This window comes from Gnatocerus cornutus, chromosome 10 (genome assembly GCF_029298725.1).
Source record: "Gnatocerus cornutus isolate USDA-ARS CGAHR chromosome 10, icGnaCorn1.1, whole genome shotgun sequence".
In the NCBI taxonomy this organism is placed as follows: Eukaryota; Metazoa; Arthropoda; class Insecta; order Coleoptera; family Tenebrionidae; genus Gnatocerus; species Gnatocerus cornutus.
Window position 1 is genome coordinate 947,079 of NC_142242.1, and position 27,292 is coordinate 974,370.

A 27,292-nucleotide genomic window follows, 5' to 3' on the forward strand; every position below is an offset into this window, starting at 1 on the left:
GGCAGTAATAAAATTTGACAGCTTTGACACTGTTATGTTTATTTTGAAAATTCATCAAGGCACGTGAATGTGGATCAATTTTGATAAGAAAAATATCGGGAACTTTAGAAAAAACAGGATTATGAAAGGTAAGTCTGTGTCAATAGTTGTTGGGGCATGTTTACATTTCAAGTTTTAACAGATGTCACCACAAAAGCCTGCTTTAAAAAATGCAATCACACAGATTTTGAGCTGTGCTCTACAGCCCCATTCCGAGATTCAGAGGTTAACAGAAGAACGGAAAAAGGCCCTCGAAATGACCGAAGGTACGTCCACTGTCTAATTAATTGTCTTCAAATTAAATTTGTAGATTATCCCTTCATTCTCTTGGAGATAATCCACAGCAAAGAAGAAGCATATGCTGAGAAACTAATGGCAGCAACATTTTTGAAAAATTACATCGTGGACAGTTACGGCTCTAAAGAATACGTTGCGTTAAGTCGTAATTTAAGACAGAAATTGAGCTTGGCATTGGTTGAGCTGTTATCACATGAGAAAGATGTTATCAGACAGATGATACTCTCCTCTCTTCAGCTGTTGGTGGTCAATGAGTACCCAAATTTGTTCAGTGTCATCAACAACAAGATCATGTCATTTTTACTGAGTGAGAACCTTTTGGAAGTTACTGGGGCTATACAATTTATGAAGGGCTTAGGGTACAACCACAAACTGTTTTGTAATGAGAACATGTACTTCTCACCTGAGTACATAGAACCTTTATTAAACGTCCTGCAGAACGAGGTAATTTCAGTGAAGTTTTCTTAACTATTCTTACGTTTTTCCGTAGAACTTCCCCATGGATTTGCGCTCAGACACCATCTCCTGTATGATCCATATTCTAATAAGTTGTAAGAAGACGCCACTTTTCACTGCGACGAACGTCCGAGTGATTGAAGTTTTCCAAAAACTGCTCAGTGAGCCTTATAGTTGCTCAAATGATTTTAAACTCAGAGGTGAAATCATTGTCCAGATTTCACACGCTGTCATTTCATTATCAGATGGAGCTCTAGAACTTGTGACGTGCTGTTTACCGGCAATCGGTCAGATCATGTTCAATTGTTGTTTAGAATATAAGGAGATAGTGATGGGTCATAAACAGACACCTAGAGATGCCCATGAAACTGAGCTTGAGAACTTCAATCAGTTGATCATGAATATACTTATCTTGATCAATAATATTTTTGTACTGCCAAACTATTCCTCACTTTTAACTGACGGCCTAAACGACTTTATGTATTTACTGTTTATTCTCATGTGTGTTTATAATAATGTTGAAGAAACCTTATTTACTGAGGATAGTATAGATGTTAGTCCTGAAATCGACTACACGTTAAGAGGACGCTGCAGCCACACGCTTCTGGTAACGACCACTTTTTTTACCATTATCTTCATTCATTTTTTGTAGGTTTTCATGGATAGATGCGACTACTCTAAATTCTGCACCGCGTTCCACAACGTGCTCCAAAAGCACATAACTGAAGCCAATCTAGCTCGAGCCAACTCCGACCTTTATTACTATAGAATTTTAGAAGCCTTAATGTATGGAACTGGTTTGCTGAGCTACGTTTTCGAGGAACCGGAACCAATTTTTCTTTATTACATAGAACACTGGTCTTCCATGTTAGTAAACCAGCAACCACCGCATTGGTTACTTCTAGGCAGGTTACTGTGGCTGGGAAGCAAATTCAGCGTATTTCTGACTCCAGTGACGTTAAGTCACCATGTGAATTGCATCTTGGCTAATTATAACTCGCAGAATAATTCATTGAGGATCGCGTGTCTTGAGTAAGTGAGTTTGCTGCTCAATTATCCTTTTTATGAGCGAATTTTTCAGTGCAATGCGTGGACATCTATTGACTCTTAAAGTGAACCCCAATCGAATGGTGTTGTCGAACATGCTCGGAGATATGAGCGAGTGTTTATTTAGTATTTCTATATTTTCACCGGTCATGTCGATCCTTTGTTTAGAAGCAATGGCTCACTTCTTTGAGGTAATTTCTTGGTGTTTAATGTTAGTTTTCAATGTTATTTTTAGCACTCGCCTGAGAATGCCGGTCGGAACTCCCAGAGAATCATGCAAGTGGTTATTGATTCGCTTCTGCAACATATTTCCAACGCGAGTGTTATCAAAGAAGTGAAATTTCTCTTGAGCAAGATTGTGGTGATCCCAGGATGTAAAGATATAGTTCAAAATAGTTTTATTCCATTTACCATTAAGTTGATTTATAAAAACTGCCCGAGTCCGTTGAATTTGAAAGTGGATGTTCCTGAAAGAGGCTTTGATTTACTGAATACTGTTGTTAAATTTTACCCGGAAACGATAGACAATAATGTGGTTCTTCAGGGATTTCTTGCAGCCTGTAGCTGTATACTGGATTTTATAGATAGCAGTTTAATGGAGGTATGTTTACGATTTGTTATCACAGATTGTGAGTTTTTTTTAGGTGGCCACCATCTTCATTAGCAATATTCTAATGAAAGCGTCATACCAAATAAAAACGTTGAGAGATATCAAAGGCAAGCTTTTAGCAGAATATGTACCTGACGTACTGTTTAAATTGTTAGAACCTTACCCGCAAGAAACTGTGTGCCCGTCAAAATTCGGACGTTTATGTGTCATCAGTATTCTAACTTTACCTGAACATATACAACCATGCATTGAAGCGATACTTAAGGCACTTTTAAGTGCCTTACAACGAACAGAAAGACGAGAACCAGTCAAAAGTTACTGCTTTATTTTTGCATATATGTTTATGTGGCAGACTGAGAGTATTATCAATTTTTTATCGGGGATTCCTGGACCTGATGGACGAAGCGCATTATCTTACTTCCTCAACAAGTGGCAAATGCACATGCTCCATTGTGAGAAATTCGAAAAGAGCATCATGTAAGTTAGGTTTTAGCACCGAAATATTTAATACGTTTAATACGTTTGTAGAACATTGGCGATCTGTAAAATGATAGAATATTCGTTAACACAGAAGGATGACAGGATTAACGACTGCCAGATTAGTTTAGAAGCGCCTTTTTCTGGGGAGTGCACGGGGTTGGAAAAACTGTATTTGTGCCTGATCAGAATATTTTTAAATGAAGTTGACGTAAGTTATTTCACACGCTGGTGGATGATTTTTAAGTTTAAAATTCTTTAGGGCGAGAGTAAATATTACGACACCCATGAGATGGCAAATGGGGATGTTCTAGTGAAGAACCACCCCGTTTGTGAGATTGACCTCGTGGAACATATAAAATCTTTCATCAGGAGCTATAATACTCATCATTATTATAACGTAGTGAAGAAGTTCATTCAAAAGTCTGAAGACCATGTCGTGGAACTAGAGAAGAACGGAATCAAACCAAATAATTTATAGCGTCTTTTTACGAGAAGTGTCTAGTCAGGTCAGGTCGCATTCTTTGTAACTTCACAAATTATTTATATTTTTCTAAATAAACGTTTTTACGTACTTTATTCAATCATTTTACATAAATATAATAAGTTCGAGTTGTAAAAAATATATGTAATTAAACTTTGACAAAGGTCACACTATCAAATACTGATTATATCTAAGGTTAATTGAAGCATGCATAACAATAGACTAGCAAAAAAACATCACTTTGGTGCTTTTTGACTTGATAACTTAATGAGTATCTTCAATTTGCATAGAAGCTTTTTCAAGAAGTGGAGGAAGTTACAGTGGTAGTTAGAAACCTTCTTGGTCCCATCCCAGTTCCTCAAGAAAAATCCCCATTGGGGTCCTGGTTAGGCCCAGGTTTTCAACTCTGTTGACCAGTTTATTTTTGATGTTTCTGAGCCGTAAAGAAGAGTGGATAAAAGTGGCCGACATTGGCAACAAAATGCCAAATAAAAATACTAAGAGAGACTTTAGCATGTAAGCCACAAAGTAGCACCCTGCTATGATGAGCAACAATGATATAATAGGATGCTTTTTCTTAAATTGAGCAGCTGCGAAACGTTCGTTGGTGATGTACGAAAATACCATAAAAATAATAGCTGTAACGAGGAATCCACATGCCATTTTCACAGGGTGAATCACACTGAAATAACTTTTTTAGTCTAGTTTTGGGAGATCAATTCAATCTTACCCCACGATGACGAAAATCGTGAATGCCATTAAGAAATAGTTGCTTTGATAATACAACAAATTACTGGCGACGCGTTTACCCCATTTTTCCAAGTCGTTTACATTTGGTATTTGAAAACGGGCTGATTCTAAAAGGAAATCGTCCAAAGATCTCAATGGAGCGATTTCGAACTCTGCCGTTTTGCTCATTTTCACTGATACTAATGAGTAACACTTTTATTTAGATTTTTACTCAGAGGCATACATCACTTTCAACTTTGACACTTCAGCCTTGGTCTGGAATTTCTCAACGGGTATTGGTTGAAAACAAATGTCAATGAGAAAGATGGATGGAGCAAGATGGCCTTGAGCGAACGAAGCGCCATATTCAAAATGACATAAAACAACCAGCCACATTTTTCATTATTGGATTAAAAAAATTCAATCCAAACCTTAAATTACAATCTGGCGTAGTCTACACTGTTGCGTAATGTCATATCTGTTGGTACTTTAACTGGGCTTTCGCATTGCAAATAGAAAAGAACTTGAAAGTTTTAGAGTAAATAAAAGCGCACTGAATTTAATGTCTTAAGAGTTTCGGAGATTCATGTCATGTCATATGGTAAATGAATAATAAATAAAAATTCTGGACAAAAATATTTCCCGCCTGTGTTCAAAAGATTCATATTTCTAGATGACGACACTCAATTTTTTTTTAGATTGCCCAACGACCTTGAGCAGACATGACAAGTGACATAACTCCACAATCATGGGGAGGCATAGACAAAGATAGACTTTCTTTTTTCGTCTAAGTGGGGTGAGCACTTCAAAGGTGATTTTTAGGATTGGTCGATGATGGCGACCTCTGTGTTGTTCTTACATAAGTTATGTATGTTTGATGGAGATGTCACAACGATTTCTATTCTAAAAAAAATCCCGGCGCATCCACCATTTTCACAAGTGATAAAATTCACCTTACGAACAAGACTGACTTGGACAAATTTGTTTGAGACAATCATGTTTGCACACATAGAAAGAAAAAGTATTACCATCGTTGTGTATCATGTCTCTTCAAGAACGGTTCCTTTGATTACTGCTCTTCTGCCATTTCTGCTCTGGAAATAACTTAACTTAGTGAAACGGGCCGGTCCTGGTGTAGTGGGCGCAAGCGCTCCACAAGTGACCAAGGGAACTCTGCAGAACTCTGCTATCTGAAACAAACAGCACACCGAAACAAAAAACAAATCAACAAAAATTAAAAAAAAAAGGATCCATATGGGTGCTAGCACTGGACAAACCTAAAAGAGAAACTGTTAGAAACTCAAACCTGTCGCCGAGGTATTTCCGGGAAATTTTCGAATCAAGGAACCCAAAAATCATCAATGATTTTCATCTGAATCTGAAATTACATTTTACATTTCAGAAAACAGCAATATTCTAAAAAGAAAAACGATTAGCATCCTTCAGCATCTCATCTCTTCAAGAATTGCTTACCTGCTTAAGATTTACCAGTTTCATCTTGCGTTGAAATTCACTATTTTTCACAGATTCACTAAACACAGATTGGGTGAACAAAACCGATTTTCTGAAATTTTGAAATGCGCAGAAAAAATCTAACCTTTTTGATGATCTTCTTCATCTCCTTAGAAATCCAGCGTTGCCATCTTTTTCGAAGACACGAACAAACTACAATAAAAAAAAAACAAAATAGAAAATAGTAAAATTCAAAACGGGGGTAACCTACCCTTTAAATCCCGACCCTCCGCTGTATCGTCATGGAACAGGAACCATCTCTAACTAGAAACCTGTCACTACTCACTAGTTTAAATTAAAAGCGACTCTATCGAATAAATCTTTAAAACACTAGGAATTTAGATTGTAAAAAGGTAAACGAAACTCCTCGCACTAAAAAATACGAAAAACTTTCCGTTACTTTTTCAGCGACGTATTTAAAAACACTCCACAAACGCGAAACTGAGTTATGAAGAATTTTCTGGAAAAAAATCTAAAGTCCTTCTTGTCTGGTGTCCGTGGTTTTTCGTCGAATCCTTGAAAGAATTTCTCTTGTCCTTGGAAGTCCCTTCTTTGGATATTCATCAACCATTCAATCTTACTGGAAGAAAAGAAAGATAAATGCTCGATATAATTTATGAGTTAAAAATCTTCCTTCTCCGAATCTTCATGTGGAAGTTTCAAGCATATCCAGATTATTTAAAACCATTTCCAACTTTCAATTAATTAAGGACTCACTAAAAATTAATAAAAGCGCAATCAAAAACTTTATTTCAATACTACTTACTTACTGTAGTCGAGTATTTTCAAAAACTTACCTGCTTAAGATTTACCAGTTTTATCTTTCATTCAAATTCACTATTTTTCACAAAATCACTAAACACAGATTGGGTAAACAAAACCGATTTTCGGAAATTTTGAACTGCGCAGAAAAAAATCTCTAACCTTTTTGATGATCTTCTTCATCTCCTTAGAAATCCAGCGTTGCCATCTTTTTCGAAGACACGAACAAACTGCAATAAAACCAAATTAGCAAATAGTAAAATTCAAAACGGGAGTAACCTACCCTTTAAATCCCGACCCTCCGCTGTATCGTCATGAAACAGGAACCATCTCTAAACGGACACTCACACAGGAACCACTCACAACTTTGAATTAAATTCGAATTCATTATTATTTTTAAACCACTTGAAATTATTTTCTAGAAAAACTAAAAAACTGTCCGCACTAAAAAATGCGAAAAACTCTTTAAAACATTTCCAGCGATTTATTTAAAAACACCCCACGAACACGAAACCGAGTTATGATGAAGTTATCTGAAAAAAAGGAATTACCAGTGTTCTTCTTGTTGATGGTCCGTCCATGAGATGTTCTTTCATCATTACTGACAAAAAATAAAATTAGTAATTAAGTTTTTTTTAATTAGAAAACTTACATTTGAAGCAATTCACATTGCGGACGGCAAACGCTTGCACATTTCGAAGGAGACATACAAACTAATTCTTGGAGAAAATGTTGAGAGCTGAGAGTAAAGTTGATATGGATGGATCATTTTTGGTTGAATGGCTTCACTAAGAAGACTGCTGAAGAGATTTCCATCCAATCTTCTTTTGGAAAATGTCCGTTGAGATAAATTCTTAGGCAACCAAAAATCTACTCTGCGCCGCACTAGAATCAAGAAAAATTTGAATAAGGATCGAAAAATTGTAAACATTAAACTTCCTACACATCTTAAATTTTCCACCCTGCACAATGCGATCAAAGTAATCCAGGATTCAGCTTTAAGCGTACACAAACACCAATACAAAACTTTGATTTAACGGCACTAATCATAATTTTTACCACAAGCACAGATTTCCACCACACTAATTTAAAAAACGCGCACTCAGCACTAACACATTCGACCCATTTTGAGAGATTTTCGAGCACTGCACCAACACTTTGCTTCTGGTGGATTTTCTTTATCTCACTGCACTGCACAAACGCATTTTGCTTTTGGTCGATTTTCTTCATTTCCCTCGAAGTCCACCGTTGCCATCTTTTTCGGAAATACAAAGAAACTGCAATAAGAAAAAATTAAATTATTAAATATCAAAATTCAAAACGATGATAACTTACCCTGTAAATCCCACAAAACATATTATACACGTCAACGTTAGCACTTTTCAAACGAAACAGACACCAAACTGTTGAAAGTTGATTGGCAAATTGAGTTTTATGGATCATTTCTAGCAGAATGGCTTCGCTTTTAGAGTTGAACATCATCAAGAATGCCGAAGATATTTCCAAATTTTTGATTAATGTCCGGGATGTATATTCTTCATTCTTCAATGCATGTTAGCGGGTTGAAATAAGAATAAATTAAAATGATTGAAAAACTGCAAAAATAAAACTACTTAACCCATCTTGAATTCCGCACCCTCCGCAACATGGTCATGGTAAGTAATCCAGGATTTAATCCAAGGTTACACTAACTTCAACACACATCTTTAATTTAACGGCACAAATCATTATTTTTACCACAAGCACAGATTTCCACAGCACTAATTTAAATAACCCGCACTCAGCACTAACACATTCGACACTTTTTAAGACATTTTCTAGCACTGCATAAACGCACTTTGCTTCTGGTCGATTTTCTTCATCTCCCTCGAAGTCCAAAGTTGCCATCTTTCCGACCCTCCGCTGTAACGTCACAAGACACGAACCATCTCCTAAAAAATAATTAGGGACTCCACAATACACTTTTTCTCAACAGCACTTACTTGGTCAAGTATTTTATATTTGTAAACTTACCTATTTAAAACTTAACAATTTGTTCTTCCATTCAAATTCATTCAATTCCAAAGATTCACTAAACACAGAGAGCGCAAGCGAAACCGACTTTGAGAAAATTTCGAAATGCGCAGAAAAAAATCTCAAACCTTTTTGATGATGTTCTTCATATCCTTAGAAGTCCAGCGTTGCCATCTTTTTCAAAGATACGAACAAACTACAACAAGGAAAACCCAAATTAGTATATGTCAACATTCAAAACGAAGATTACTTACCCTTTAAAACCCGGCCCTTCGCTGTATCGTCATGGAACAGGAACCATTTCCAAACGGACACTCACAAACAAACCACTCACAACTTTGAATTATTTACGACTGTATTAATTATTATTTGTAAAGCACTTTGAAATTACTTTGTAGAAAACTTAAAAAAACTGCCCGCACTAAAAGACACATAAAACTTTCCGAAACTTTTCGTTTTTAAAAACACCCCACGAACGCGAGTTATGAAGAGTATTCTGAAAAGAAAAAATTACCAGTTTTCTTCTTGTCGTCTCCAGCATATCCACGAATTTTTAATTCTCAGAGGAACTGTTGAAAGCCGACAGAAAAGCTAAGTTGGATAAAACATTTCTGATCGAATTTCTTCACTTTTTGAGTTGAACATCGTGAAGAAGCTGAAGAGATTTCCAATCTTCTGTTGGATGCTATCCGTAGAGATAAATTTTTAAGCAACCAACAATCCATTTTGCGCCAAACTAGAATCAAGAAAAATTTGGAAAATGATTGAAAAATTGTAAACATTCAACTACTTCCCCAACTTGAATTTCGCACTTTGCACAATATGATCAAAGTAATCCAGGATTCAGCTCCAAGCGTACACAGGCACCAACACAAAACTTTGATTTAACGGCACTAATGATTATTTTTACACAAGCACAGATTTCCACCACACTAATTTTAAAAAACCCACACTCAGCACTAACACATTCGACACTTTTAAGACATTTTCTAGCACTGCATAAACGCACTTTGCTTCTGGTCGATTTTCTTCATCTCCCTCGAAGTCCACAGTTGCCATCTGCCAATTTGTTATATGGTAAAATTCAGATTGAGGATGATCTACCTTTTAAATCCCGACCCTCCGCTGTAACATCATGAGACAGAAACTATCTCCTACCAGAAAAAAATAATTAGCGACTTCACTATACACTTTTTCTCAGGAGTACTTACTTGGTCAAGTATTTTATATTTGAAAACTTACCTATTTAAGACTTACCAATTTGTTCTTCCATTAAAATTCATTATTTTCCACAAATTCACTAAACACAGAGTGCGCGAGCGAAACCGACTTTCGAATATTTCGAAATGCGCATAAAAAATCTCAAACCTTTTTGATGATGTTCTACATATCCTTAGAGGTCCAGCGTTGCCATCTTTTTCGAAGTTACGAACAAACTGCAACAAGGAAAACCCAAATTAGTAAATGTCAACATTCAAAACGAAGATTACCTACCCTTTAAATCCCAGCCCTTCGCTGTATCGTCATGGAACAGGAACCATTTCCAAACAGACACTCACAAACAAACCACTCACAACTTTGAATTATTTACGACTGTATTAATTATTATTTGTAAATCACTTTGAAATTACTTTGTAGAAAACTTAAAAAAACTGCCCGCACTAAAAGACACATAAAACTTTCCGAAACTTTTCGTTTTTAAAAACACCCCACGAACGCGAGTTATGAAGAGTATTCTGAAAAAAAAAATTACCAGTTTTCTTCTTGTCGTCTCTAGCATATCCACGAATTTTTATTTCTCAGAGGAACTGTTGAACCCCGCCAGAAAAGCTAAGTTGGATGAAGTATTTCTGATAGAATTTCTTCACTTTTTGAGTTGAACATCGTGAAGAAGCTGAAGAGATTTCCAATTTCCACAAACTAGAATCAAGAAAAATTTGAAGAATGATTGAAAAATTGTAAACATTCAACTACTTTCCCAACTTGAATTTCGCACTTTGCACAATATGATCAAAGTAATCCAGGATTCAGCTCCAAGCGTACACAGGCACCAACACAAAACTTTGATTTAACGGCACTAATGATTATTTTTACACAAGCACAGATTTCCACCGCACTAATTTAAAAAACCCGCACTCAGCACTGACACATTCGACACTTTTTAAGACATTTAGCATAGCACTGCATAAACGCACTTTGCTTCTGGTCGATTTTCTTCATCTCCCTCGAAGTCCACAGTTGCCATCTGTTTCGAAGATATGGACAAACTGCCGTAACAAAACAAATTTGTTATATGGTAAAATTTTGAATGAAAATGATCTACCTTTTAAATCCCGACCCTCCGCTGTAACATCACGAGATAGAAACCATCTCCTACCAGAAAAAATTAATTAGCGACTCCACAATACACTTTTTCTCAGCAGTACTTACTTGGTCAAGTATTTTATATTTGTAAACTTACCTATTTAAGACTTACCAATTTGATCTTCCATTCAAATTCATTATTTTCCACAAATTCACTAAACACAGAGTGCGCAAGCGAAACCGACTTTGAGAATATTTCAAAATGCGCAGAAAAAAATCTCAAACCTTTTTGATGATGTTCTTCATATCCTTAGAGGTCCAGCGTTGCCATCTTTTTCGAAGATACGAACAAACTGCAACAAGGAAAACCCAAATTAGTAAATGCCAACATTCAAAACGAAGATTACCTACCCTTTAAATCCCGGCCCTTCGCTGTATCGTCATGGAACAGAAACCATTTCCAAACAGACACTCACAAACAAACCACTCACAACTTTGAATTATTTACGACGGTATTAATTATTATTTGAAAATCACTTTGAAATTACTTTGTAAAAAACTTAAAAAAACTGCCCGCACTAAAAGACACATAAAACTTTCCGAAACTTTTCGTTTTTAAAAACACCCCACGAACGCGAGTTATGAAGAGTATTCTGAAAAAAAAAAATTACCAGTTTTCTTCTTGTCGTCTCTAGCATATCCACGAATTTTTAATTCTCAGAGGAACTGTCGAACCCCGCCAGAAAAGCTAAGTTGGGTGGAAGTATTTCTGATAGAATTTCTTCAATTTTTGAGTTGAACATCGTGAAGAAGCTGAAGAGATTTCCAATCTTCTGTTGGATGCTATCCGTAGAGATAAATCCTTAGGCAACCAACAATCCATTTTGCGCCACACTAGAATCAAGAAAAATTTGGAAAATGATTGAAAAATTGTAAACATTCAACTACTTCCCCAACTTGAATTTCGCACTTTGCACAATATGGTCAAAGTAATCCTGGATTCAGCTCCAAGCGTACACAGGCACCAACACAAAACTTTGATTTAACGGCACTAATGATTATTTTTACACAAGCACAGATTTCCACCACACTAATTTAAAAAACCCGCACTCAGCACTGACATTCGACACTTTTTAAGACATTTTCTAGCACTGCATAAACGCACTTTGCTTCTGGTCGATTTTCTTCATCTCCCTCGAAGACCAAAGTTACCATCTGCCAATTTGTTATATGGTAAAATTCAGAATGAGGATGATCTACCTTTTAAATCCCGACCCTCCGCTGTAACATCATGAGACAGAAACCATCTCCTACCAGAAAAAAATAATTAGCGACTCCACTATACACTTTTTCTCAGGAGTACTTACTTGGTCAAGTATTTTATATTTGAAAACTTACCTATTTAAGACTTACCAATTTGTTCTTCCATTAAAATTCAATATTTTCCACAAATTCACTAAACACAGAGTGCGCGAGCGAAACCGACTTTCCAATATTTCGAAATGCGCATAAAAAATCTCAAACCTTTTTGATGATGTTCTTCATATCCTTAGAGGTCCAGCGTTGCCATCTTTTTCGAAGATACGAACAAACTGCAACAAGGAAAACCCAAATTAGTAAATGTCAACATTCAAAACGAAGATTACCTACCCTTTAAATCCCGGCCCTTCGCTGTATCGTCATGGAACAGGAACCATTTCCAAGCAGACACTCACAAACAAACCACTCACAACTTTGAGTTATTTACGACTGTATTAATTATTATTTGTAAATCACTTTGAAATTACTTTGTAGAAAACTTGAAAAAACTGCCCGCACTAAAAGACACATAAAACTTTCCGAAACTTTTCGTTTTTAAAAACACCCCACGAACGCGAATTATGAAGAGTATTCTGAAAAGAAAAAATTACCAGTTTTCTTCTTGTCGTCTCCAGCATATCCACGAATTTTTAATTCTCAGAGGAACTGTTGAACCCCGCCAGAAAAGCTAAGTTGGATGAAGTGTTTCTGATAGAATTTCTTCACTTTTTGAGTTGAACATTATGAAGAAGCTGAAGACATTTCCAATCTTCTGTTGGATGATATCCGTAGAGATAAATTCTTAGGCAACCAACAATCCATTTTGCGCCGAACTAGAATCAAGAAAAATTTGGAGAATGATTGAAAAATTGTAAACATTCAACTACTTCCCCAACTTGAATTTCGCACTTTGCACAATATGGTCAAAGTAATCCAGGATTCAGCTCCAAGCGTACACAGGCACCAACACAAAACTTTGATTTAACGGCACTAATGATTATTTTTACACAAGCGCAGATTTCCACCACACTAATTTAAAAAACCCGCACTCAGCACTGACACATTCGACATTTTTTAAGACATTTTCTAGCACTGCATAAACGCACTTTGCTTCTGGTCGATTTTCTTCATCTCCCTCGAAGTCCAAAGTTACCATCTGCCAATTTGGAGGATGATCTACCTTTTAAATCCCGACCCTCCGCTGTAACATCATGAGACAGAAACCATCTCCTCCCAGAAAAAAATAATTAGCGACTCCACTATACACTTTTTCTCAGCAGTACTTGGTTAAGTATTTTATTTTTGAAAACTTACCTATTTAAGACTTACCAATTTGTTTTTCCATTAAAATTCATTATTTTCCACAAATTCACTAAACACAGAGTGCGCAAGCGAAACCGACTTTGAGAAAATTTCGAAATGCGCAGAAAAAAATCTCAAACCTTTTTGATGATGTTCTTCATATCCTTAGAGGTCCAGCGTTGCCATCTTTTTCGAAGATACGAACAAACTGCAACAAGGAAAACCCGAATTAGTAAATGTCAACATTCAAAACAAAGATTACCTACCCTTTAAATCCCGGCCCTTCGCTGTATCGTCATGGAACAGGAACCATTTCCAAACAGACACTCACCAACAAACCACTCACAACTTTGAATTATTTACGACTGTATTAATTATTATTTGTAAAGCACTTTGAAATTACTTTGTAGAAAACTTAAAAAAACTGCCCGCACTAAAAGATACATAAAACTTTCCGAAACTTTTCGTTTTTAAAAACACCCCACGAACGCGAGTTATGCAGAGTATTCTGAAAAGAAAAAATTACCAGTTTTCTTCTTGTCGTCTCCAGCGAAGCCAAGAATTCTTGATTCTTAGAGGAACTGTTGAACTGCGCCAGAAAAGCTAAGTTGGATGAAGTATTTCTGATAGAATTTCTTCACTTTTTGAGTTGAACATTATGAAGAAGCTGAAGAGATTTCCAATCTTCTGTTGGATGATATCCGTAGAGATAAATTCTTAGGCAACCAACAATCCATTTTGCGCCAAACTAGAATCAAGAAAAATTTGGAAAATGATTGAAAAATTGTAAACATTCAACTACTTCCCCAACTTGAATTTCGCACTTTGCACAATATGGTCAAAGTAATCCAGGATTCAGCTCCAAGCGTACACAGACACCAACACAAAACTTTGATTTAACGGCACTAATAATTATTTTTACACAAGCACAGATTTCCACCACACTAATTTAAAAAACCCGCACTCAGCACTGACACATTCGACACTTTTTAAGACATTTTCTAGCACTGCATAAACGCACTTTGCTTCTGGTCGATTTTCTTCATCTCCCTCGAAGTCCAAAGTTGCCGTCTGCCAATTTGTTATATGGTAAAATTCTTTTAAATTCCGACCCTCCGCTGTAACATCATGAGACAGAAACCATCTCCTCCCAGAAAAACATAATTAGCGACTCCACTATACACTTTTTCTCAACAGTACTTACTTGTTTAAGTATTTTATATTTGAAAACTTACCTATTTAAGACTTACCAATTTGTTTTTCCATTAAAATTCATTATTTTCCACCAATTCACTAAACACAGAGTGCGGAAGCGAAACCGACTTTGAAAATATTTCGAAATGCGCAGAAAAAAATCTCAAACCTTTTTGATGATGTTCTTCATATCCTTAGAAGTCCAGCGTTGCCATCTTTTTCAAAGATACGAACAAACTGCAACAAGGAAAACCCAAATTAGTAAATGTCAGCATTCAAAACAAAGATTACCTACCCTTTAAATCCCGGCCCTTCGCTGTATCGTCATGGAACAGGAACCATTTCCAAACAGACACTCACAAACAAACCACTCACAACTTTGAATTATTTACGACTGTATTAATTATTATTATTTGCAAATCACTTTGAAATTACTTTGTAGAAAACTTAAAAAAACTGTCCGCACTAAAAGATACATAAAACTGTCCGAAACTCTTCGTTTTTAAAAACACCCCACGAACGCGAGTTATGAAGAGTATTCTGAAAAGAAAAAATTACCAGTTTTCTTGTTATCGTCTCCAGCATATCCACGAATTTTTAATTTTCAGAGGAACTGTTGAAAGCCGACAGAAAAGCTAAGTTGGATGAAACATTTCTGATCGAATTTCTTCACTTTTTGAGTTGAACATCGTGAAGAAGCTGAAGAGATTTCCAATCTTCTGTTGGATGCTATCCGTAGAGATAAATCCTTAGGCAACCAACAATCCATTTTGCGCCACACTAGAATCAAGAAAAATTTGGAAAATGATTGAAAAATTGTTAACATTCAACTACTTCCCCAACTTGAATTTCGCACTTTGCACAATATGGTCAAAGTAATCCAGGATTCAGCTCCAAGCGTACACAGGCACCAACACAAAACTTTGATTTAACGGCACTAATGATTATTTTTACACAAGCACAGAATTCCACCACACTAATTTAAAAAACCCGCACTCAGCACTGACATTCGACACTTTTTAAGACATTTTCTAGCACTGCATAAACGCACTTTGCTTCTGGTCGATTTTCTTCATCTCCCTCGAAGACCAAAGTTACCATCTGCCAATTTGTTATATGGTAAAATTCAGAATGAGGATGATCTACCTTTTAAATCCCGACCCTCCGCTGTAACATCATGAGACAGAAACCATCTCCTACCAGAAAAAAATAATTAGCGACTCCACTATACACTTTTTCTCAGGAGTACTTACTTGGTCAAGTATTTTATATTTGAAAACTTACCTATTTAAGACTTACCAATTTGTTCTTCCATTAAAATTCATTATTTTCCACAAATTCACTAAACACAGAGTGCACGAGCGAAACCGACTTTCCAATATTTCGAAATGCGCATAAAAAATCTCAAACCTTTTTGATGATGTTCTTCATATCCTTAGAGGTCCAGCGTTGCCATCTTTTTCGAAGATACGAACAAACTGCAACAAGGAAAACCCAAATTAGTAAATGTCAACATTCAAAACGAAGATTACCTACCCTTTAAATCCCGGCCCTTCGCTGTATCGTCATGGAACAGGAACCATTTCCAAGCAGACACTCACAAACAAACCACTCACAACTTTGAGTTATTTACGACTGTATTAATTATTATTTGTAAATCACTTTGAAATTACTTTGTAGAAAACTTGAAAAAACTGCCCGCACTAAAAGACACATAAAACTTTCCGAAACTTTTCGTTTTTAAAAACACCCCACGAACGCGAATTATGAAGAGTATTCTGAAAAGAAAAAATTACCAGTTTTCTTCTTGTCGTCTCCAGCATATCCACGAATTTTTAATTCTCAGAGGAACTGTTGAACCCCGCCAGAAAAGCTAAGTTGGATGAAGTGTTTCTGATAGAATTTCTTCACTTTTTGAGTTGAACATTATGAAGAAGCTGAAGACATTTCCAATCTTCTGTTGGATGATATCCGTAGAGATAAATTCTTAGGCAACCAACAATCCATTTTGCGCCGAACTAGAATCAAGAAAAATTTGGAGAATGATTGAAAAATTGTAAACATTCAACTACTTCCCCAACTTGAATTTCGCACTTTGCACAATATGGTCAAAGTAATCCAGGATTCAGCTCCAAGCGTACACAGACACCAACACAAAACTTTGATTTAACGGCACTAATGATTATTTTTACACAAGCACAGATTTCCACCGCACTAATTTAAAAAACCCGCACTCAGCACTGACACATTCGACACTTTTTAAGACATTTAGCATAGCACTGCATAAACGCACTTTGCTTCTGGTCGATTTTTTTCATCTCCCTCGAAGTCCACTGTTGCCATCTGCCAATTTGTTATATGTTAAAATTCAGATTAAGGATGATCTACCTTTTAAATCCCGAGCCTTCGCTATAACATCATGAGACAGAAACCATCTCCTACCAGAAAAAAATAATTAGCGACTCCACTTTACACTTTTTCTCAGCAGTACTTACTTGGTCAAGTGTTTTATTTTTGAAAACTTACCTATTTAAGACTTACCAATTTGTTCTTCCATTAAAATTCATTATTTTCCACAAATTCACTAAACACAGAGTGCGGAAGCGAAACCGACTTTGAAAATATTTCGAAATGCGCAGAAAAAAATCTCAAACCTTTTTGATGATGCTCTTCATTTCCTTAGAGGTCCAGCGTTGCCATCTTTTTCCAAGATACGAACAAACTGCAAAAAGGAAAACCCAAATTAGTAAATGTCAACATTCAAAACGAAGATTACCTACCCTTTAAATCCCAGCCCTTCGCTGAATCGTCATGGAACAGGAACCATTTCCAAACAGACACTCACAAACAAACCACTCACAACTTTGAATTATTTACGACTGTATTAATTATTGTTTGTAAAGCACTTTGAAATTACGTTGTAGAAAACTTAAAAAAACTGCCCGCACTAAAAGATACATAAAACTTTCCGAAACTTTTCGTTTTTAAAAACACCCCACGAACGCGAGCTATGAAGAGTATTCTGAAAAGATAAAATTACCAGTTTTCTTGTTGTCGCCTCCAGCGTATCCATGAATTCTTGATTCTCAGAGGAACTGTTGAACTCCGCCAGAAAAGCTAAGTTGGATGAAGTATTTCTGATAGAATTTCTTCACTTTTTGAGTTGAACATTATGAAGAAGCTGAAGACATTTCCAATCTTCTGTTGGATGATATCCGCAGAGATAAATTTTTAGGCAACAAAACTTTGATTTAACGGCACTAATAATTATTTTTACACAAGCACAGATTTCCACCACACTAATATAAAAAACCCGCACTCAGCACTAACACATTCGACACTTTTAAGACATTTTCTAGCACTGCATAAACGCACTTTGCTTCTGGTCGATTTTCTTCATCTCCCTCGAAGTCCACGGTTGCCATCTGCCAATTTGTTATATGATAAAATTCAGATTGAGGATGATCTACCTTTTAAATCCCGACCCTTCGCTGTAACATCATGAGACAGAAACCATCTCCTACCAGAAAAAAATAATTAGCGACTCCACTATACACTTTTTCTCAGGAGTACTTACTTGGTCAAGTATTTTATTTTTGAAAACTTACCTATTTAAGACTTACCAATTTGTTCTTCCATTAAAATTCATTATTTCCCACAAATTCACTAAACACAGAGTGCGCAAGCGAAACCAACTTTGAGAATATTTCAAAATGCGCAGAAAAAAATCTCAAACCTTTTTGATGATGTTCTTCATTTCCTTAGAGGTCCAGCGTTGCCATCTTTTTTCAAGATACGAACAAACTGCAATAAGGAAAACCCAAATTAATAAATGGCAAAATTGAAAAGGAGTGTAACCTACCCTTTAAATCCCGGCCCTTCGCTGAATCGTCATGGAACAGGAATCATTTCCAAACAGACACTCACAAACAAACCACTCACAACTTTGAATTATTTACGACTGTATTAATTATTATTTGTAAATCACTTTGAAATTACTTTGTAGAAAACTTGAAAAAACTGCCCGCACTAAAAGACACATAAAACTTTCCGAAACTTTTCGTTTTTAAAAACACCCCACGAACGCGAGTTATGAAGAGTATTCTGAAAAGAAAAAATTACCAGTTTTCTTCTTGTCGTCTCCAGCATATCCACGAATTTTTCATTCTCAGAGGAACTGTTGAACTCCGCCAGAAAAGCTAAGTTGGATGAAGTATTTCTGATAGAATTTCTTCACTTTTTGAGTTGAACATTATGAAGAAGCTGAAGACATTTCCAATCTTCTGTTGGATGATATCCGTAGAGATAAATTCTTAGGCAACCAACAATCCATTTTGCGCCAAACTAGAATCAAGAAAAATTTGGAGAATGATTGAAAAATTGTAAACATTCAACTACTTCCCCAACTTGAATTTCGCACTTTGCACAATATGATCAAAGTAATCCAGGATTCAGCTCCAAGCGTACACAGACACCAACACAAAACTTTGATTTAACGGCACTAATGATTATTTTTACACAAGCACAGATTTCCACCACACTAATTTAAAAAACCCGCACTCAGCACTGACACATTCGACACTTTTTAAGACATTTAGCATAGCACTGCATAAACGCACTTTGCTTCTGGTCGATTTTCTTCATCTCCCTCGAAGTCCAAAGTTACCATCTGCCAATTTGGAGGATGATCTACCTTTTAAATCCCGACCCTCCGCTGTAACATCATGAGACAGAAACCATCTCCTCCCAGAAAAAAATAATTAGCGACTCCACTATACACTTTTTCTCAGCAGTACTTGGTTAAGTATTTTATTTTTGAAAACTTACCTATTTAAGACTTACCAATTTGTTTTTCCATTAAAATTCATTATTTTCCACAAATTCACTAAACACAGAGTGCGCAAGCGAAACCGACTTTGAGAAAATTTCGAAATGCGCAGAAAAAAATCTCAAACCTTTTTGATGATGTTCTTCATATCCTTAGAGGTCCAGCGTTGCCATCTTTTTCGAAGATACGAACAAACTGCAACAAGGAAAACCCGAATTAGTAAATGTCAACATTCAAAACAAAGATTACCTACCCTTTAAATCCCGGCCCTTCGCTGTATCGTCATGGAACAGGAACCATTTCCAAACAGACACTCACCAACAAACCACTCACAACTTTGAATTATTTACGACTGTATTAATTATTATTTGTAAATCACTTTGAAATTACTTTGTAGAAAACTTGAAAAAACTGCCCGCACTAAAAGACACATAAAACTTTCCGAAACTTTTCGTTTTTAAAAACACCCCACGAACGCGAGTTATGAAGAGTATTCTGAAAAGAAAAAATTACCAGTTTTCTTCTTGTCGTCTCCAGCATATCAACGAATTTTTCATTCTCAGAGGAACTGTTGAAAGCCGACAGAAAAGCTAAGTTGGATGAAACATTTCTGATGGAATTTCTTCACTTTTTGAGTTGAACATTATAAAGAAGCTGAAGAGATTTCCAATTTTCTTTGGATTGGTGTGCGTGGCGATACCATCTTATGCAACCAACAATACACCGCCGCACTGGAATCAGACTAACTTAGAATGATGGGAAACTGTATAAGTTAAATTGCTTACCCATCGGCAATATTCTCATGGAATGTACTTCAGGATTCAACTTCAAGTGTGCACAGAACTTTGATTTAACGGCACTAATTATTATTTTTACACAACAAGCGCAGAGAACTGACACTTTTGGAGACATTTTCGAGCACTGCACAAACACTTTGCGTCTTGCCGGTTTTCTTGATATCCCTCGAAGTCCACCGTTGACATCTTTTTCAAAGGTACTAATCTGCTGTAATACAAAAGATATAATTTAATAATTATGAGAAAATTCAGAACCTACCCTTCAAATCCCGACCCTCCGCTGCGTCGTCTTAGGACAGGAACAGAAGGACCATCTCCAAACTTACAATGAGGAACCACTAACAACTTTTAACACACTTGGAGCACACTTTGTAAAATTTAAACAAAACTACCCCCACGAAAGAATGCTTAGAATTTTCCTACAAAGACTTTTCTGGAAGGAAAACTCGTCGTTTTTACTGCTAAAGCTTCAAGTCCCACCTTGAGAGTTTGTTGTTCCCTTCGATGTTTTTTCATCCACATTTTGGAAATCAAAGAAATTTCTGTCCATTTCATTCCTTCAGACAAAACTGCCAACAAGGAAAAGCACAATTAATCCAATCACGGAAAATTTTCCAGAGACGTTTTTCGGTTAATTTGAAATAATCTAGCTTTGAGCAAATTTCATCGCAAATCGACTTGTCTCGCACATAGAAACCAGTTTTTTTACCTCCAGAATGTCTGGATACGCCGGAAGTGCTCGCTCAATTCGTGGAATCAATCATTGCTTTTAGAGCAATTGTATTAATATTCGGCACAGATCAATTAAATGCGACTTTATTTCGGATGTGGTCCAAAAGGCAAACATGAAGAGACATGCAGAGTTTTTCGTTTTTCCGGAAGCGCGTAGGAAATAGGAAAACCGGCAATTAGCAACAATTGAATTGAAGAAAAGCGTTTTCTGGGATGAAATTAGCGTTTAAGCAATAAGAAAACGACTCTTACCTTAAAGAAAACCTGTTTTTTCTTAAAGTAGCGTCGCTTTCGAAAAGATCTTTGCAAAATTTTGACTCCTCGGTCTTTGCGGATCGTCAACAAGAGTAAACAGCTTTCTTAATGAATGTCACTGCACAATTTCGTTAATTATTTAATTAATTGGTAAATCACGACACATCACGACCAGATCACCTTAAAAAATGCCACTTTGGCGCTTAAAAGCGCGTACCTAGTGGAAGGGGTGTCTGGCTCCTGGACCGATCCTATTGGATAATCATGACGTCAAGTAGCGTCAGGTAGTGAATTAACGCCCTCATAATAATAATATTAATAAGTATGATACTGTTACTGGATTTTATTTGACAAATGGCGGCCATTATGAAAATCTTTCTACTGAGCCATCAAAGAAGTTAGAAATTATCTGGACATGCTTAAGCAAGCATTTTCAAAAAATCTCAAGTCAAGACAACCAGTGAAATTTAATACGCGCAAATTAGTTTCTGGAGATTGGTTAGGTGTTTGTGAATCTACACCTTCTTTGTTTTGATTAGAAACACGTTCAATATTCGGTAGATCACTTAAATGCAACTTCATTTCGGATGTGGTCCAAAAAGCAAACATGAAGAGAAATGCAGAGTTTTTCGTTTTTCCGGAAACGCGTAGAAAATGGGATTAACCGGCAATTAGCAACAACTGAATTGAAGAAAAGCGTTTTCAGGGATGAAATTAGCGTTTAAACAAAGAGAAAACTGGAGTCTTACCTTGGAAAAAACGTTTTTTTCTCAAAGCGGCGTCTCTTTCGGAAAGATCTTTGGAAAATTTTGACTCCACGGCCTTTGCAAATCATCAGTAAAAGTAAACAGCCTTCTGAATGCACAATTTCGTTAATTCGTTAAATGTTTAATTAATTGGTAAATCACGACACATCACCACCAGATCACATTGAAAAATGCCACTTTGGCGCTAAAAAGTAGCGTACCTCGTGGAAGGGGTGTCTGGCTTCTGGACCGATCCTATTGGGTGAGCATGACATCAGTAGCCTCAGGCAGTGAATTGCTGCCCTCACCAATGATAATAATAATAATAACAATAACACAGCTATTGGTTTTTATTTGACAACTGGCGGCGACTATGAAAATCTTTCTACTGAGCCATCAAAGAAGTTAGAAATTATCTGGACATGTTTAAACATGCGTTTTCCAAAAGTCGCAAGTCAATGAAACAAGTGAAATTTAATACGCGCAAATTAGCTGCTGGAGTTTGGTTAAAGTATTTATTTGTGAATTCGTTTTTTTTTTGTTTTGATTAAAGGCACGTATTGAGAGTAAAGCAATGTTTCTAGTCGTTATTATTTTCATTCATTATCTGATTCTCAAATTACATACGAATTTTGGAAACCATGAAAAAGTTAAATTGTAACGTGTATTACTGGTTGCCTATACGTAATGTCCAAAATTACAATTTTTTATTCTTTCAAAATTTAAGTTAAGGTACTGTTTATTAATACACTATTTCATTAAAATTTGAAATTACTGTAAATACTTTTACTACTTTTGTCAGATGTAACAAAATAAATACATGAAATTCAGAATACTGAAAAAATTACTAAAAATGCAACAAAAATGTTTTACTTTTTATTTAGAAACCTAATAATTAATTCATGTTGGTCCACTTTAGGAAATTGATTAATTCATTTTACGAGCGTAGACTAAATGTAAAATTGTCAATTACATTCAACTAACAAGAACGATTTTTTCGAAATTGTATCGTAATTTTAATAAAATTTCAATGCCCGACAAAAGCACGAACTCAACAACTCTATCCATAATAATTTATTGATTATTTAATTCAAGAAACATTTCGATTCGTCGTAAATTTCTACACATTTCGCAAATTAATCTGTAATGCATGCATACACACATCGGTTGCCTATACGTGCTCTCAGTATTCTTGCAGCGGTGAGCAAACAATACAATTATTATTTCGAAAAATAAACAATCCGCGATGATGAATGTTGTTAAATTATTATCAAATAGAAAAGAATGGATATTTAAAAATTTCGTATTAGAAACAAACAATTGAGCAACATATTTAATTCGTTTGATTTATTTTGTGGTTCTGAAAAGAACCGTTTTTTTATCGTTTGTGGGAGATTGTTGTTCCTCTGATGAAGATACACGTCATAAAATGGTAAACTTAACAGTCGAAACCGTTAGATCTTGACGTTTCAGGGCGTAGACGACTTCCATGGCGGTGACAGACTTACGTTTTGCGTGTTCGGTGGAAGTGACGATGTTCTCGAGAAGAACCTTAACACACCTCTGGTTTCTTCGTAGATGAGACCGGAAATACGTTTCACAAATTACATACTTTAAAAAAATTGATTTTAATTTACATACATTTGAGAAGCAAAAATCGAAAGTTAAAGAAAAATGTGTGCATTGTCATTTGAAAAATGTTTATTTTATGCTAATTTTGCCTTGCACAAGCTGCATAACTCCAGGTTTTTGGTTGGAATCATAATCTTAATTTTTAATTTATTTAAAAATGGTGGATGCGCCGGGACAATTTGTATTATTTTACTTTACTTTGATATTTGACTATTTTAATTAGCATTTTGTTGTACAAAACGTTTGTCAAAGTTTATTTTTCTTTTTATTTCAGAGACGGAAGGTCAACACGTAAATTTACATCTTATTTTAACACAATATTTGTGAAAGCGTCACATAAAGGAACCAATTTTGGCGACGTTTCTCCAACACATCCAATGAAGTCAATTGGAAGTGAAACAATTCGAACCAATTCATTAGGAGTCCTCTAGCCGTCATGTTGCCCACAATATCTTAACAAAAAAAAATGTTGATGCAGTCAAAACCCAATATTTTCCAAGTGAAAAAGTTAATTTCGCGTTTGCAATCATCAAAATGAACTCTTCGCCGTATTTCTTTTATGTTTTTGACTATTTTCCTTACACGAGCTCAATGTTACGTGCTAAATCCATTTTGATTTTGTATTTGGTTACATAAAAAATATTTCCCTTGTAATTAAGTCAAATATATGTAACATGTTTTAATAAAAATGTTTAACGAAAAAATCTCCTTAACGGTTTGTGTCTGAAATATTGTGCAAAGTTTGTGTAAGATTTTTATAGATGTCACTATCTCATGTGGTGGGAGACCAAATCCCAAAAAAATTCTGTAAAGTGGGTTATCTATACTCTCATGCTGGATTCTCATAATAACAGAGATAACATAATAATGACTAACCTTGAACGTGGTGTGTTATGAATTGCAACAAGATTGATTCTGAAAGGAAGTAAGTCTGTTTGTACTCGTATTAGTTTAGTTTTGAGCTTTAATCCATTTCTGAGTTTATCTAATTTATATTTTTTTCTTCGATTTTACAGTAGGTTTTTTGCTACTATTGTTGTTGTTATAATGCTAATTTAAATTTTAAACATGTTAACTACTTGTTCAAATGTCGCTTGAGTGTTTATCTTGATCTTTATTTGACGTTCACTTTGGAAATTATTATTTTTAGGCTGAAGAACAAAAATGAGTCAGTGTAAAGTCTACTTGGATAACTACAGTGGTCTCTGCTATGCTGGCTCTGAAATTCGTGGCAGAGTTGAGTGTTATTTTCAAAGTGAAGAAACACTGAGAGGAATCAAAATTCGGATAAAAGGGAAAGAACACAACACATGGAGTGGTACAGAAACTTACACAGATCCTTCAGACAACAATAGAACCAAAACAAGACATATAACTTTAACAGGAGATAATAATGTATTTTACACAGAGCAAATGCTTTTTGGTTCAGGTATAAAGTGAGTTTCATTACACTCTGGATCAAATTTATCATTTTTAGCCCATGGAAGTAAAGAGTTACCAAGAGGACGCCACGTCTATCCATTTGTTTGTACTCTACCAACTGATCTTCCTTCAACTTTCAATGGACCTTACGGCTCGATTTCTTATAGGCTTAAAGCCATTGTGGATAGACCCATGAGAAGTGACTATGAAGATGTCTTTATATTTGTAGTACAATCTCCCATTGATTTCAACAAAATGGGACGAGAGTTACAAGTGAGATCGACTTAATAGGAATTTGTTGTTCATATATTCACACTCTTTTTTTTTGTAGGAAACTACCACATACTCTGATGAAAAAAGCGTTTGCTGCTGGTGCTGTGCTGGTGGAAACATCACCATGGACGTAGAACTCCCCAAGATCGCCTTTGTCGCCGGTGAATCAGTTCCCTTTAAAATAAGCCTCACCAACTTGTCCAACTCAAGCGTGGAAAGCGTGAAAGTAAAATTCGTAAAAACCATAACATACGTAGTCACCTCTCCCTCCCGCGAAACTAAAGAAGACGTCGATGAAATTATTGCTTTCCGTGAACATGGTGTTGGAGCTCATGGCGAATTTGTTTACAATCTCACATTGGCCATTCCTTCTTTTATAGAAGTACCAAACTTCTCAAGATGCGAACTGTTCAAAGTCAGTTATGAACTAAAAGTTTGCGCCGAAATGCCTTCTTGCACGTTAGATTTGGATATATCAGCTTGGGATATCCAAATGGGGCACATTCAGTGTGCTTTTAATAATGAAAACCCACCGTATGCACCAACAGAAGAGTTCGCTCTACCTCCTGCGTATCCACCCTCAACAGGGCCGGCGGGAGGGTTTGTACCCCCTTATGGAGGGTATCCTCCGGCACCAGGAACGGGTTATCCCCCAGCTCCGGGAGCCGCGTATCCCTCTGCACCAGGGGCCCCGTATCCTCCAGCGGGAGGGTCGGCATACCCGCCAGCAGCAGGAGCTGCGTATCCTCCATATCCAGGCTACCCGCCAGAAAAAGGAGTTTCTCCAGGAGGGCCTCCAACTGCGCCGTCAGCTCCAGCAGCTAGTGCTCCGATGGATGATAATTCCAAGTCAGCAGAAGCGGCCAAGTCGCAATTTCAGTCTCATAACGTACCAGAAATGCGTAAGTTGGAAAAATGGTAAATGACTTGAGAATAATAAGATGGTTTTCAGCTCCGCCTTCGTATGATCAAGTGCAACAAAGTTCGGGCTATCCAAAGTAAACGCGTGGAAGTAATGCTGTCTGTATTTTGCTTATTGTGTCATGTACTCGTATGTCATCGTAAAGTAACGCTCCTTTTATATTACTTTTAATATAGAGTTATTTGGACGAAATACCATAATGCCGGAGCATTATTTTATCACCAATGCAACAAAAAGGTATTTTAAGTCAAATTAGCTACCTCGACAGCAGGGAAGATTTTTTGAGTGTTACATATTTGTTATAATTGTTTTTATTGTAGCGATTGTTATAGTTTTCATATTTTCTATGTTTACGTCAAAATCTGTCTTGCCCTTTACAGAAGAGAGATATTTTTATAATGTTTAAGTCATCGACATTCTGAACCAGTCTCGACAAAATTCGAGTTATTTCAATATATTTTCATATTGGACAGTCAATTTTGTTATCTGGTTTTGCTGCCTGTGATACAGTTTCTGACAGTTCCAAACTGTCTGCTTAAGTGCCGTGTTAAAATTTGAAGCTATAACACACGTAGTTTAGTGTATAAAACGAGATGCCCGCGAAACAGACTGATATTACTAAAAAAACGAAAGATTTATATGATTTTTTAATGAATTTACACAACTAGTAATATTTAGAGGTGTTTTACTGTTCTTACAATTGCATCACCATTGCAGTTTTCTTCTCGGTCTAATTCATGAATTTTTGTGCGTAATTTAAAGTTACTACCGTCCAATTCGTAGATAATTAGCACAAAAAAGTGTTGTAATATTTTCTCGTTTTATATAATACCACTATTAGTATTTGGAAGTATTTGTTTATTTTGTTTTGTTTTTGTAGGATAGGTCCGTAAGCTTACTTTTTGTATGTTTTGGAATGAAAGCACTTGTATAACTACCGGCTTTGTTTTGTGCCAATAAAAAATTGATGATGTAACCAGTGGATATTTTATTTCCGTACGGGTTTAATCCCCATCAAAGAGGTAGCCACCTGAAACGGAAGCAAATCGTTTTCAAGTATTATTGCATGCTTACATCTAATATTCCACGCTCTACCAGTTGCCAGCAATCAATTTATCGTCTACAGGAGGTACTTATATTTTTAAGAGGCACATTATTAA

The 27,292-nt window shown here is 36.0% G+C and overlaps 3 protein-coding genes across 3 annotated transcripts; 2 read left to right on the forward strand and 1 right to left on the reverse strand.

Annotated features, from left to right (window-relative positions):
* The first annotated feature begins 6 nt into the window (after positions 1 to 6).
* On the forward strand, positions 7 to 3,494 carry Ipo9 (Importin 9). Its single transcript, XM_088047831.1, has 10 exons — positions 7 to 128; positions 182 to 305; positions 350 to 780; positions 827 to 1,399; positions 1,445 to 1,824; positions 1,874 to 2,030; positions 2,075 to 2,440; positions 2,484 to 2,926; positions 2,978 to 3,137; positions 3,189 to 3,494. The coding sequence occupies exons 2-10, from the start codon at positions 182 to 184 to the stop codon at positions 3,405 to 3,407; spliced, it is 2,853 nt and encodes a 950-aa protein (XP_087903957.1). The 5' UTR covers positions 7 to 128; the 3' UTR covers positions 3,408 to 3,494.
* On the reverse strand, positions 3,466 to 4,472 carry Jwa (PRA1 family protein Jwa). The gene is made up of 2 exons (XM_088047832.1): positions 4,141 to 4,472; positions 3,466 to 4,092 (listed from the first exon to the last, which is right to left on the reverse strand). Exons 1-2 carry the CDS (start codon positions 4,326 to 4,328, stop codon positions 3,738 to 3,740), a joined length of 543 nt encoding a protein of 180 aa, XP_087903958.1. The 5' UTR covers positions 4,329 to 4,472; the 3' UTR covers positions 3,466 to 3,737.
* A 19,858-nt stretch (positions 4,473 to 24,330) lies between these two features.
* On the forward strand, positions 24,331 to 26,302 carry LOC148166964 (arrestin domain-containing protein 17-like). The gene is made up of 5 exons (XM_088048055.1): positions 24,331 to 24,440; positions 24,666 to 24,944; positions 24,993 to 25,210; positions 25,269 to 26,112; positions 26,163 to 26,302. The coding sequence occupies exons 2-5, from the start codon at positions 24,680 to 24,682 to the stop codon at positions 26,210 to 26,212; spliced, it is 1,377 nt and encodes a 458-aa protein (XP_087904181.1). The 5' UTR covers positions 24,331 to 24,440; positions 24,666 to 24,679; the 3' UTR covers positions 26,213 to 26,302.
* Positions 26,303 to 27,292: the final 990 nt, after the last annotated feature.